We start from the raw sequence: 15,010 nt of genomic DNA on the forward strand, positions 1-15,010 counted from the left end.
CCCGCCAGCATTTATTGTCCTCTCCATTTTTCATCTTTGCTGTTATTGTTGGTGTGAGATGATAGCTCATTGTTGTTTTGACTAGTAGTCTTTCGTATTACTACAGTCTTAAAGATGGTGCAAAGCCTTGGACGGTTGCTGTTAATTCCTCATCGTGTACTTGCTCCCTTAACTACTCAGGTGGTCTGCATTCGGCTGGTAGGTCTCATTTCTCGGAAGCTTTTTCAACATCCTGGCATTTGTTTTTCTTTTTTATCCCAGTTTACCTCAAGTCAGTCATTGGGGTTCTGGATGTGTCTCTTTAATTTTTCAACTTCCCTCCGATAATTTATCCAGCTTTAATCCATTCCACTTTGTAGATGTTTCAATGTGTGACCTTCCGCAGAGTTAACAGTCAGTTAAAAGTGTGACTGATTATTGTCTTATTTCATTTGAGTCCATTGTTTTTACCTCAAATTAAATGTCCAAAATTGAACTCCTCTTGTTCTTAAGAATGACTTTCCTCTTTGACGTTAGGACTTTTCTCTGAATGGTTAACAATATTTTTTCAGGCACTTAAATGAAAATAAACTGTTCATTTTGACTCTACATACTTCCTATTCTTTCTCATTCCCTATGTTCAGAAAATTATCAGGTCTTTTAGGTTCTTTTAAAAATTTTTATATCTGTTTCTGCCACTCTAGCTCCTGTTCTTCTCTCTCATTGAGCTTACTGCCTTCAGTTTTCCTGCCTTCAGTCTTTGACTTTGGAGTTCTCTGGGTATAGAGTATTCATTCATCCTTGTTAACTGCTGTTGACTCAGTTCCTACATACATTGACCTTATGTAGGGTTTTCAATGTTAGGCATCTTTGCAGGAACAGAAAGCCTCATCTTCCTCCTGTGGAGCAGCAGGTGAACTCAAACTGCTTACCTTGGGGTTCACAGTCCATTGCTTATTCTACAGCGCCACCACACTCCTAATAAAGTCCCTGTTGTTGTTAGGTGCTGTTGACTAGGTTCTAACTCATAGCAAACCCTGCATAGTGTTTCTGAGGCTGTAATCTTTTGTGGGAGCAGAAAGCTTCATTTTTTTCCAGCGGAGCAACTGGTAAGTTCAAACTTGGTGGTTCAAAGTCCATTGTTTGCTTTAGGCATGTTTATAAATTATTACATTTACTTCATGATATGGGTCACATCATGAAGGAATTCAGAGGCCACAGTCCTAAATGAAGTCAGATACTACTGTTAAATCTAAACTCTTGGTTAGTTTTCATGACTTTGATTCATATTCAGTGATTTAGAAAAGACTTTAAAAATGCACACTTTAGGATATGAATTATGCTCCTATATTCATCCTAGAGGACATATATCATGCTAAATCCATTCTCAAACCCTTTCGTGTTCAGCATCCTCTAAAGGAAAAAATGCTGAGCTCATCTTAAAAGGCCCTGTGATATAACTGATGTTCATCTCTCCTGTCTAATTTTTCAATGCATGAACCTATGTTCAGCCATGTCCCTTGAACAGGCCGTTGTTATGGTCTGCCCTTCCTCAATGTTTGATTACCCATTTTGGATAATCTGTACAGTTCTTTGTCCTTGAGGGCCAACGTTAGTCACTACAAGGGGGCTTCATAACATTTGTTGGAAGAGGTTCCATTATCTTTAAGTCTATTTTTCCATGATCTCTTTGAAGCCCGTCCCCCTAGTTATTGTGATTGTTATTGTTAAGTACTGGTGAGTTGATTCTGTCCAGAGTGACACTGTAGAGGGATTCTAAGAAGCAGCTGGTGGGTTTGAGCCACCTACCTCACAGTTAGCAGTCCAGTGTTTATCCCATAGCATCACCCAGGACTCATCATCTTTTCTAGCTGAGGCTTTTCTCACCTATGCATGCAGTAATGTTCTTTGGTTGTGTTTTTCATTTCTCAACACGTATCAATATTCTATTTTGTGTCTTTCTCAATAACTGTTTTGCCTTTTCAGCATCATTTCCTCTACATTTTAATAGATTTTTAGGAAACTGCCTTGAATATTTTGTTAGATCATTTGAGTAAAAATGAATTTTTAGCAACTTTATTGAAATACAATCTACATATAAAATGTATTAAGTATACAGTTGAATAAATTTTAATATTATTTATAGAGTTTTTATAACTATCTTTATAGTCTAAATCTAGAGCATTTTCCTTACCTTGTTCCCATTTACAGTGACTCCCTATCCTCAGCCACAGCCTTAGGGAATCTACCTTTGGTTTCCATGAAATCATATGTGATGTTTGGTATCTGACTTCTGCTGAGTCTAATTTTAAAACATTTTTGTTATTTTGTTGTTGAGAATAGTCACAGTAAAACGTTCACCATTTCAACAGTTTCTACGATTCAGTAACTTTAAGTTGTACAGCCATGCTTGCTCTCCTCTGAGTTGTTCTCATCCATTAACATAAACATGCTACCTCTTAAATTTCCTATCTGCTTTTTTTAGTTGTACTTATCAACTTGATTCCATATAGAGAGAGCCTGAAAAAGCACATGGCAGGTATTTATTACTTAAGCTAAACTGTTGTTTGGTTATAAGACTTCAAGGCATATTTTTGGTTTAAGGAGTAAATGAACTTGTTTTTACTAAAAAACAGCACAGTGGAATTACGTGATGTATTTGACATTAGAATGTATTTTTGTCTCCCATCAAAATTCTTGTTTACAAGTTGTCTTATAAACAAAAGCCTTAAATGAACATCCATTTTGTCTAGTTATTTTTATGTATGTATACATATATATGCGTATATATATGTGTGTGTGTGTGTATATATATGTATATATACACATATATACATGCCTATATTTATTTTACTCTTCACTCTTGAGGTTTGTTTTCTCCCTTCTTTCTGTAGGGCCATGTTCATGAGTGGACTAAGCGAAAGCAAACAGACACATGTACACCTGAGGAATGTTGATGCAGCCACCTTACAGATTATAATAACTTATGCATACACGGGTAACATGGCAATAAATGACAGCACTGTTGAACAGCTTTATGAAACAGCTTGCTTCTTACAGGTAAGCAGTTTTTCTCTTAAATTACATAGCCAAAACTCACTGGTATTGAGTTGGTTTTGACTCATAGTGACCCTGTGTTGGGTTTCCAAGGCTATAAATCATTACGGAAGCCGAGAGTCTTGTCTTTCTCCCTTGGAGCAGCTGGTGAGTTTGAACTGCCTGCCGCTTACCCCATTGCTCCTTGACTTGTTACTTTTTCAATCAACAGTTGTTTCACCAGTGGTATCTTAACTTCAGATCTAAAAAGATAAAAGCTTTCTGCTCTTTAAAAATTCAGTGGAACAATGGAGTAGGTTTTTGATCAGCTAAAGTAGTAGTTTTTTGTTTTTTTTAATATGGCTTAACTCAGTTAATGGAGATGATACATGTAAATTTCATGCTTGTTTCATATTTGGTCAAGTCTACCTGGTGTGGTACTGTAGGATAAGCACTGGACTTCTAACCACAAGGTTGGCAGTTCAAGCCCACTTGTCATACTCAGAAACCCTATACAGTTTTCTATGAGTTGGAACCGACTTAGTGGCACTTAACACCATCACCTAAGAATTTAGATTTCAAGTAAAAATAATTGTTTATAGTGTTTATTGAATTTGAGCACCATAGATTTTTTTGGATAATAGTTTAAATGTACAAGTTCTTTTTTTTTTTTAATGTACCAATTCTGGTAGAATTTGTACATTAAAAAATTTCACACAAAATTTAAGATTTTATGGAAATTCTAGAACTTAAGTATTTATTATGGTCATGAGATCATATTGAACTATTAAGGAGACAGTTTTTAACTAACTTAATATACAAGGATAAGTCAAAAAATCATTGCTACTACTGTTTTAATTCGTACATGCACAGGTTTGTTCCAAGCAAAATGTTTCCATGTGTTTCCTCAGTCATTGGATGGCTATAGACAATTTCTCTTAGTAATGCACTTGAATGTTAGTTTTATTAGGATGCCTCAAAATAAAAAGGGTAGTTTTGTGCCATGGAAAAGCAATTTTTAAGTCAGGGCTAATGACAAATTATTTAGTAAGTGGACATCTTCCCAAATCATTAAAGCTTTTCAACAAGTATATGAGAATGGTACTCCACATAAAACAACAGTTTTTAGATAGATCAGGTGTTTTAAGGAAGGTTGAGAAGACCTTTCAGTTGAGCCAAGAGAGGAAAGATATCAGCCTTGATGACTATGTACAGAAACTGGTGGAAAAAGATCATGGAATTACTATTAACTCGATTGAAGTTGTGATCTTACATGGTTCAGCATTCTCTATGTTAAGTGAACACCTTGACCTCAGCAAGCTTTTTGGCTGGATAGGTCCCAAAAGTATTGTGCAAAGATCATCTAGTTAAAAAATCTCATCTTTCCATCAGTCGATCAACGCTAATGAAGGTGCCCTGTAGCCTTGATAGATTCTCTCAGAGGACACAGGACAATTACTGGGAGTGATTATGAGGAAGTTTTAAGAAAACTGAGAACTGCATTGGTGAGAAAAAGGCCAAGAGAGTTGGGCCTAGGAATTTTTTCCCCCTTTATGACATCATACATGTTCATTCTTTGAAGGTAACATGGGCTGTTCTATGAGAATTTCATTGAGGAACCGAACCCCATTTACCCTGTAGCCCTGATCTTTCACATTCAGACTTCGTTTTGTTCTCCAAATTAGAGAATATTTCAAAGGAATATTTGAGTCATCCCTTTGTTGATGCCTACACTGCTGTTTTGATGTTGTGTAAATTGAAAAGCACAGAATTCTTTGGGGGAAGGGCTGGCAAGATGGAAACACTGCCTTCAAAAGGTGTATGTACTTACATGGGAGGGTATGTTGAGAAATACGAGCTCCACAGTTGGATATTTTTGGATATTTTTGCTCAGTAATGGTTTCTGTGATTTTGTAGCAGCGCCTTTTGATTGCCCTTTTAAAAGAAGTGATGATTGCTGTAATTGCCAGTGATAACCTGTTGTACTTATTTCCTATCAAATTCTCTTTTGAAATTGCAGGAGGAATACAAAAATATTTTCTCATTGTTGTCCCTGTATTAGAACAACATTTGGTATTTCAGAAATGGAACATTTCTCTAAAGGGATAGACTTCAGGCAAAGGTTAAATTTTAGTAGTACAGTTCATGATTCATAGTTGTAGTTGTGAAGTGCTGTCAAGTTGGTTCCGACCCATAGCTACCCTGTATAAGGTTTCCAAGGAGCAATTGTATAAGGTTTCCAAGGAGCTTGAACTGCTGACCTCGCAGTTCAAACAGCTTTACAGTCTGGTGCATTAACCCACAGCGTCACACCAGGACTCCATAATGCATAGTAGGTCATTGATAAGTGTTTGCTAATGAATGGACACTGATCAGATACCTGTACCTGAATGTGAGTAACCTGAAAACCAGAAGTCAGCCTGTGCCTTATGGCCCTTCTTCTCTCTTCTGAACTTACAGAGTGTCCTGGTGCTTCATAATCAAAGGCATTCATGCCCTAAATCTATTCTTGCAAAGAAAATGTTTACTGTGACTACTCTCTATAGCTTATAAATTTTCATTACTTTTTTTTTAAAAAAAAAACAAAACAAAAATTAAAAGCAGATGTTTTTCAGAATTACTAAGAAATTTTGGGAATCTAAATTCCAGAACATTTTGTTCCTGATTAAAATCACTACTCTTCCCTTTTTTCTGCCATGTTAGTGGATTGTACGTATGCTTGCTCAGGTGCAAAAGAGGACTCTGCCACTTGCACTGATGCCCTCTCTAGCCCAAGACAGCACGTTTTATGACTATCGACCGCATAAATTGGTAATGTCATGTGCTCGATTCTTTATGTAGATTCTGATGTAATCTGCCTAATAATTATTTGACATAGACAACTACTATTTTCCTTTGTCATACAAAAAAAACCAGGGGCTTAGAGAGTTGGAACTGCTTGCCCTAATATGTAACTAGTGACTGGCCAGTCCTAGTTTTTGAATCAAAGCAACTTGACTACTCATTGTAAACTGCATCTGGTAACCTCTGTGATGTTAAATTCATGGAGGTAGTACTTTGGATTCAGCTGAACTTTACCTTCCTTCAAGAACAAATAAATGTAAGAAACTTGGAATGGCTAAGAAAGATCATTTAGATGTAGGTATTTTACAATTGCGAGTAGCTGTATTCATTGTTCTTTGGTTGTATTATCTCTGTAACTAAGAAAATAACTTTTTTAAAGCCTAGGAAAGTATTAATTTATGCATGAATTTCCTTACTTTTCCCTTAAGACTATTTGGGTTTTTTTTTGGTTTGTTTGTTTTAGGGCCTATTTGATACTATACTATTGATTTCTAAATAGGACAGTTAAGTGGGCCACTGAGTTGGAAGAAGTACAAAACTATGCATAGTCTTAACAACTTTATTATTACTGAAAAACATTATCTCTTGACCCATACATATGTATCTGGAAATAAAATAATACAGTAAGAGGATCTGTTTAGCATATCTATGTCTTATATAGAAATACAATGCATCTGTCCTACTCTTGGGATCATGGTGGCTCCATATGATAAACATTGGGCTGCGAACAACAAGGTCAGCGATTCGAGCCCACCAGCCGATCCATGGGAGAAAGATGAGGCTTTCTGCTCCCGCGAAGATTCAGACAGCCTTGGAAACTCTATACAGAGTCACTATGAGTTGCAGCCAACGGGAAGGCACTTAACAACATTACTACCCTTAGGAATCCCTTGGTGGTGCAGATAGTTAAGTGCTCAATTGCTAACCAAAAGGTTGGAGGCTTGAACCCACCCTGAGACACCTTGGAAGAAAAGCCTGATGATCTTCCAAAGTATACATCTTGGAAAACTCTGTGAAGCAGATCTGCTCTGCACCTGTTGGGTCATGAGGAGTCAGGCCCCAGCAGTGGGTTGGTTTTTTACTTACCTTACCCTTACCATCCTTTTCTTTTTCTCTCTTTCTGTTTTTTTTTTTTTCTTCTTCTCATTTTAGGTAGAAGATGTGTTACAACGTTGTCGAGAATATTTAATTAAAAAAATTAATGCAGAGAATTGTGTGCGGCTGTTGAGTTTTGCTGATCTCTTCAGTTGTGAAGAACTAAAACAAAGTGCTAAAAGAATGGTGGAGCACAAGTTCACAGCTGTTTGTCACCAGGAAGCTTTCATGCAGTTGTCACATGACCTACTGATAGACATTCTCAGTAGCGACAATTTAAATGTAGAAAAGGAAGAGACCGTTCGCGAAGCTGCTATGCTGTGGCTAGAGTACAACACGGAATCAAGATCACAGTATTTGTCTTCTGTCCTTAGCCAAATCAGAATTGATGCACTTTCAGAAGTAACACAGAGAGCTTGGTTTCAAGGTCTGCCACCCAATGATAAGTCTGTGGTGGTTCAAGGTCTGTACAAATCCATGCCCAAGTTTTTCAAACCAAGACTTGGGATGACTAAAGAGGAGATGATGATTTTCATTGAAGCATCTTCAGAAAATCCTTGTAGTCTTTACTCTTCAGTCTGTTATAGTCCCCAGGCAGAAAAAGTTTATAAGCTATGCAGTCCACCAGCTGATTTGCATAAGGTTGGAACCGTGGTGACTCCTGATAATGACATCTATATAGCAGGGGGTCAGGTTCCTCTGAAAAACACAAAAACAAATCACAGTAAAACAAGCAAACTTCAAACCGCCTTCAGAACCGTGAATTGCTTTTACTGGTTTGATGCACAGCAAAATACCTGGTTTCCGAAGACCCCAATGCTTTTTGTCCGTGTAAAACCATCTTTGGTTTGCTGTGAAGGCTATATCTATGCAATTGGTGGAGATAGCGTAGGTGGGGAGCTCAACAGGAGGACTGTAGAACGGTACGACACTGAAAGGGATGAGTGGACGATGGTGAGCCCCTTGCCTTGTGCGTGGCAGTGGAGCGCAGCGGTTGTGGTCCATGACTGCATTTATGTGATGACACTAAACCTCATGTACTGTTACTTTCCAAGATCTGACTCCTGGGTAGAAATGGCCATGAGACAGACCAGCAGGTCCTTTGCTTCAGCAGCAGCTTTTGGTGATAAAATTTTCTATATTGGAGGTTTGCATATAGCCACCAATTCTGGCATACGACTCCCTTCTGGCACTGTAGATGGGTCTTCAGTAACTGTGGAAATTTATGATGTGAATAAAAATGAGTGGAAAATGGCAGCCAACATACCTGCGAAGAGGTACTCGGACCCCTGTGTAAGAGCTGTTGTAATATCAAATTCTCTGTGTGTGTTTATGCGAGAAACTCACTTAAATGAGAGGGCTAGGTATGTCACCTACCAGTATGATCTGGAACTGGACCGGTGGTCTCTGCGGCAGCATATATCTGAACGTGTGTTGTGGGACTTGGGGAGGGATTTTCGGTGTACTGTGGGGAAACTTTATCCATCCTGCCTTGAAGAATCTCCCTGGAAACCACCGACTTACCTTTTTTCACCAGACGGGACAGAGGAGTTTGAATTGGATGGGGACATGGTTGCACTCCCACCTGTATAGTTCAAAGTTCAACGAGTGCACGCCTGATTTATGTGCTTTTGTCATTTTCTTTGCTAAGCAAGAGAGGCTATGAAAGGACTAAAAATGAGTAAAAGTCTATCTTTGATAAATTTTATTTTTATGCCCTACTTAATATTTGCATCAGTATAATATATATCAATGAGTCTTACAGAAAGATATGCTTCCATAATATGAAATAGATTATCCAATAATTGAAAAAAATTTATGTGTATCATGAGCGCTTAAGAATCTGGATTATCTAACAGATTGTTAGCTCTGTGTATGTACAGCTCAGAAAGTTCACTTATAAAGATAGTTTCCTGTTCCTAGTGTGGTATATGACACTATGCTGAGGTTATTTCAGTATATGTATTTCATTCCTGTGCTTCTGTTCTGAAGCCTTGGAATATAGTTTTTTCAGTGTAATTAATTCAGCTGCACTTAATATACTATTGTCCATGTTGGTATAGAAATGCTGTCTAAATCCTATACTATAGTTGAGGAAGTTCTTCCATTTTATGGTATTACACAGGGAAAGCTATGACTGCAGGATCAGTCTAAACTATATTATTAGGTGCATGTATTCTCTTTTCACTAACTTATATTTGTCTATCTAGAATACAGGTCTTCCAATCAGCTGGCCATTTACCAGATGTGGACTAAGTTGCTGGGCTTGCAAAAAGAATTGCTCGCCCTTCATTGTGCGGGTCTGTGTGGAGCTTTAATCAATAAATGTCTCCACTTTGTTATTACATTAACATTGGCTCATGCATATAACTACCTGCTGCTGATGTATTGCTCCATCTTAAAGATTTAGAGTGGGTTAACCAGGTCATTACATCATTGTTAATTTAATAACAAGCATTACTGTAGAGTGATTGTGTATAGATATCCGTTGTCAGGGTGTGTGTGCGTTTTGTTTTGTTTTAAACCTGTTGTGTGTGTGTTGGGGTGGGTGGGTGTTAGGATTAGGAAGATGAACTGTTCAGGAATTCTCTGCACTAATGTGCAGAAGAGCAGACAACTAGTGCTGCTCTGGCATTCATCCAGGAACCACTAGCAGTAGCGGGGCACCGCCAATCTAACAGGAGCACAGGTGCTTCACGGACAAACATTACTAGCATGTTCAACTGCATACTGTTCTGGCACTGTATTTTGAATGACATTAATTTATTAAATAAATTGTGTATATTCAATGTCTGTTTTTCTTTTGTAATGAGATTTTACTGGATCAGCTTAGCTTGGCCATTTCAGTAGTTGGCCATATGTGTATTTGGCTTTTCTTTTTTATTGCCTAATTGGAACCTTGCTAAATTAACTTAAACAGAGTGCAGTAACGATCTACCTGTGATTTTCAGCTGTGGTTGTATATCAGAATCATCTTGGGTACTTAAAAGTTTGGGGTGATGCTTAACCCTCACCTCAAACAGATGGACCCAGAATCTGTCGTGAGTGGACATTAACAACAGTCAAGGGTCTCTGTTTAGTCCCAGTTTAGAACCATTTCATTAGGTCTTAAGTAGAAGGTTTGGGTTCTAGATTACCTAATTAGAGTACATTCTTGGTCTTGTCTTTTAAAGGCCTTATCTGCCTCTCTCCTTTGCCTACTGAATGAGGTCCAGTTATATTAGCACGTTCAAAGGTCTTGTATAATTTGACTTTAAATAACCTTGACCACTGTACGTCACATTGTTTTCCCACAACTTTATCTTCTAATCTGGTTTTTACTATTCTGCCTTTGCCTGTGTTTATTGCTGTACTTGAAATGGCCTTATCATCCCAGCTCTGCTTGTGACTGTCTTTCTGTACTATTCATCTAATGCAGTTTGTAAATGTCAAAAAATATTACTCACCATCCCTCGTTCTCAGTACTCTGCTGGTTTTGATAATGATAGTGGCCCCACAGAATTCAGACACATACTCAGTTATGGGGGTTTATTAAGGAAAGTAAACGGTTGCAGTGCAGGATCTTAAAATGCTCAGGACCCACTAGTTCCAGGATTGCTTCTCCTCAGCCATGCCCACAGGAAGGCCTCTGTATTCCTGCACAGTGTTACAAAGCTCTATTAGGGCTGCTGATGAGTGCTCCTAAGGGCACACCATTCCACCATAAGCCTCAGCCTGACAACACTCAGATCTAGATCCATGGGTCACCAAACCAAGCTCCTGCATTTAAGTACCTGAAGACACCTCACTCTTTAGTAAGCTTCCTGCCCAAAGTCACTCATTTTTACGTGCTTTGGGGGCTGGGAAGTAACCTGTGGCTCTTGGTTGTTGCGGCTCCTCCACTGCCACTCATCTGGCGTCACAGCTTAATGTTCCTGAGTAGAAATTCAATATGCCAGGGATCTTGGGAGTCCCAAGGACACACTCCACTTGGCTCTGCTTGATTATGACATGCCCCTGCCCCTCCTGCTTTGGATTCTGAGGTGGCTCATTTTGAACCTGTGTTAGAGTTCAAAGTTTATACAATCACAACTATGTTAATAAAACTGAATCATACCCTCTCAGCACTTTCCACCACCTCTTACCCAGCCCCATCAGTGCAAAAGCATTTGATGGAAGTTAACAAGGTCCTAGGTAGAAGACCCTGTGTGGCACTGTAGGATAAGCACTGGACCACAAGGTCAGCAGTACAAACCTACCAGCCACTCCTCAGAAATTCTATACAGGGTTACTATGAATCAGAACTGACTCGACGGTGCTTAACAAAACCTGGGTAGAGGTGTTAATATGAAGTAACCCACTGCACTGCAGTAAATGAAGCTACTTCCATTATAGCCATTTTTACCGCATGTTGAAAAGAATAGCATTTTTAGTACCTGTGTGGTGCTGTAGGGTAAGCACTAGATCCCAAGGTCAGTTTGAACTACAATGTTGGCAATTCAAACTCAGCTGCTCCTTGGAAACCCTATACAGGACCGCTATGAGTCAGGAACACCAATGGATCTTAATTTTACTGATTATCCTACTGAATACAAGGGGACTTCAAAAAGTTAATGAAAAATGAAATTGAAAGGTAAAAATTTGAGCTTTATTTCTCAGAATAAGCATTCAGGTCAAGATGTATTAGTGATATCAGCCCATCCCTAAAGAACTGAGGGCCCTGGAGCTGTCATTATAGTCTCTTATTAGCAGGAAGAATGGGTAGCCTTTAAAGACTTCATTTAAAGATTGTTGTTGAGTGCTTGTTGAGTCAGTTCCAACTCATAAGCGACCCTGTGTAGGGTGTCCAAGGAGCAGCTGGTGTGTTTGAACCGCTGACCTTGAGGCTCAAACCGACCTTGCAGTCCAGCTGACTTTCTCAAAACACTAATAATAAGCAGATGTTAATCCATCTTTGACGCTTCAGAAAGCCAACGAGCAAAATGCCTTGATCATCCCCCAAAACTTGCTTGACCAGTCCATTTTTGCCTAGAGTGGACCACTTTGAACTTTGTATTCAGGATTATTCTGGTAAAGCCATGTTTAGCGTCTTGATGCCATCTGTTAAAATTTTTCATGGAAAGCTATGCTCTCGTCTTCAGTTGATCTGTGTGCACAGCTTTGGCATCCATCAAGCAGAACGTTTGCTCAACTTGTTAATTTGCCATCAGAATTGTGTAAACTGAACCAATTGAAATGCCAATGGTGTTGGCTATTATTTCTGTTAATTGTTGGTCCTCTTCAATTAGGATTGTTTCTTAGGAAATTGATGTGGATGGCCTTCCACTGTAGGTTTCTTTAGCATCATTTTGTCCGTTCTTAAAATGAGCTGTCCATTTGTAAACTGCTTTGTCCCCCAAAAAAGCCCTTTTGTACAGCATCCATAATTTCTCTGTTCCACCCATTCTTCACCATAAATTGGATGTTTGTTCTTGATACAATTTTATTGCTCTAATGGACTCTTCAAACGGGTATCTTAACGCTTCAAACAAGATCCTGTTAAGTAAGACATGTTACAACAAGTTAGCTTTGGGTTTATTTTGACGGCAAAATTTTTCTTAAATCCATGCGTAGTTTTTCGTAATCATTTTCCATGAACTTTTTGAAGATCCCTTGTGTTCTTTTTGGTCTATATGTTCTCCCATATATTCAATTGTTTTGAGCATAGGGACTTGCTTATTTATATCTATATCCCAAATGTTGATTGAAAGCAGGTATATGCAGAGGGTTGTGGGGAGTTAGAAAGCGTCAAGCCCAATATATCAAGTTCTTTACTCTTTATTAGGAGTTCTGTCAGGTACTGTTTCTCTGTCACCTTAATACTTCCACTCTCTTGCCAATATCTTTCATTCTTTTATGCTGTTAGTCATCTAGAACTGTATGGCTAAATGTGAAGCTTCAGTGAGTTCAACTATATGTTTCTGCCCTATATGGTGCTATAGGATAAGTGCACAACTGCAAGGTCTGTTTGAACCACAAGGTCGGCAGTTCAAACTCACCAGTTGCTCCTTGGAAACCCTATACTGGGTTGTAAAGAGTCGGAACGGACTGGACGGCACTTAACCAAAACAAAAAATATATTTACAGCTGGATAGCTGAGCACTACTACAGAAAACCACATAATAGCATAGATTGGAGCCACTGTCAACATTCATGGTCAACAAGATCCTCACTGTATAATTCACCAACCTCAACAAAATCCTCAATAAAGTGTGTTCATCATTCTTCAAAACTTGAGACCTTCAGTCTCATTATATCTTCACCCTCCCAACTTTTCTTCTTGGCAGATTCTATTCACAGAAAAAAAGAATGGGGGTGGGAGGGACTTCCTGAGATCTGTCAATACCTCATCCACTACTGGTTTCCTTATTCAGAAAAATTAGAAATACTCAAGTTCTGTATTAAGAATTTCATTCTTTCCAATATTTTTAGGAACTCTGTTCTATGATTCAGCCAGCTCCCAAATTTGCTTGTGCAGTAGACTCGTGTCAGCAACTTATAATTTTTAGGCTCTCCAAACCATAACAAACTTTTAAGCAATCTTCCCCAGCTGATTCTTAAGTAGCCAGATCATTCTTTCAGTATCTTCTCCCGCTCCAATTGGGTCCTTCTATTTCTTTAAACATGGCCAGACCTTTTTCAAAACAGTTCCCCTCTCTATTCCTTTTCAGCTCTCTTTCACAAACCTAAATCCTTGCATTAATTGTGTTTTGGTGGACCAAATCTCACATTGAATCTGCCTGAGCCTGACTTCTGCGTTCTGAATTCAGAAGCTACTGATTTCGTTGGGCACTTGATAGTATTTTACACTGCTAAACTGCCCTTAAACTTAAAACCAAACAGCCACCACTTGTCTGTCAGTTTGTCGTGCTGTGGTAGCTTGTGAGTTGCTGTGACTTTGAAAGCTATGCCACTGGTATTTTAAATACCAGCAGGGTCCCCCATGGTGGACAGGTTTCAGATGAGCTTCCAGACAAAGACAGACTAGGAACAAAGAGTGATGAACTACTTCTGAATATTTAGTCACTGAAAACCTTAGGAATAGCAGAGAAACACTGTCAGATATAGTGCTGGAAAATGAGCCCTTCAGGTTGGAAGGCACACAAAATGCAACTGGGGAAGAGCTGCTTCAAAGTAGAGCGGACTGATCACGTGAATGGAGTAAAGCTTGTGGGAGAAAAGCCCGCGGGACCTTCATTTGCTGGTGGAGCACAACTCAAAACGAGAAACAGCTGTAAACATCCATTGAAAATCGGAACATGGAATTTAAAAAGTATGAATCTGGGAAAATTGGAAGTTGTCAAAAATGAAATGGAACACAAAACATCGATCTCTTAGGTATTAGTGAACTGAAATGGACTGGTATTGGCCATTTTGAATCTGACAACCACATGGTTTACTATACTGGGAATGACAAATTGAAGAGGAATGGTGTTGCATTCATCGTCAAAAAGAACATATCCAGATCAGTCATGAGGTACAACGCTGTCTGTGATAGGATACTATCCATGTGCCTACAGGGAAGACCAGTTAATACCACTGTTATCAAATTTACACACCAGCCACTGAAGCCAGTGAGGATGAAATAGAATTCTACCAACTTCTTCAACCTGAAATTGATCAAACATGCAATCGAGATGTATTGATCATTACTGGTGATTGGAATGCAAAGGTTGGGAGCAAAGAGGAAGGATCAGTAGATGGAAATAAGGCCTTGGTGATAGAAATGATGCTGGAGAATGCATGATAGAATTCTGCAAAACCAATGATTTGTTCATTTAAAATACCTTCTTTAGATAACATAAGACACGACTATACACATGGACCTCACCAGGTGGAATACACAGAAATCAAATTGACTACATCTGTGGAAAGAGACAATGGAAATGCTCCATATCATCAGTGAAAACAAGGCCAGGAGCAGACTGGAACAGACGATCAATTACTCATAGGCAAATTCAAACTGAAGAAACTGCCAAAACTTATACACAAATTCAAAGCTGAAGAAAATGAAAACAAGCCCATGAGAGCCAAAATA

The 15,010-nt window shown here is 38.7% G+C and overlaps 1 protein-coding gene across 1 annotated transcript in view; it reads left to right on the forward strand.

Annotated features, from left to right (window-relative positions):
* Window positions 1-9,744, forward strand: part of KBTBD2 (kelch repeat and BTB (POZ) domain containing 2) — a 20,927-nt gene extending 11,183 nt beyond the window's left edge. The window contains exons 2-3 of the mRNA XM_006832149.1: window positions 2,874-3,039; window positions 7,012-9,744. Of these exons, the coding sequence (XP_006832212.1) occupies window positions 2,874-3,039; window positions 7,012-8,547 (1,702 nt within the window). The 3' untranslated portion in view covers window positions 8,548-9,744. The remainder of the gene's footprint in view (window positions 1-2,873; window positions 3,040-7,011) is intronic.
* Window positions 9,745-15,010: the final 5,266 nt, after the last annotated feature.

The sequence above is a fragment of the Chrysochloris asiatica genome, unplaced genomic scaffold (genome assembly GCF_000296735.1).
Source record: "Chrysochloris asiatica unplaced genomic scaffold, ChrAsi1.0 scaffold00006, whole genome shotgun sequence".
Classification (NCBI taxonomy): Eukaryota; Metazoa; Chordata; class Mammalia; order Afrosoricida; family Chrysochloridae; genus Chrysochloris; species Chrysochloris asiatica.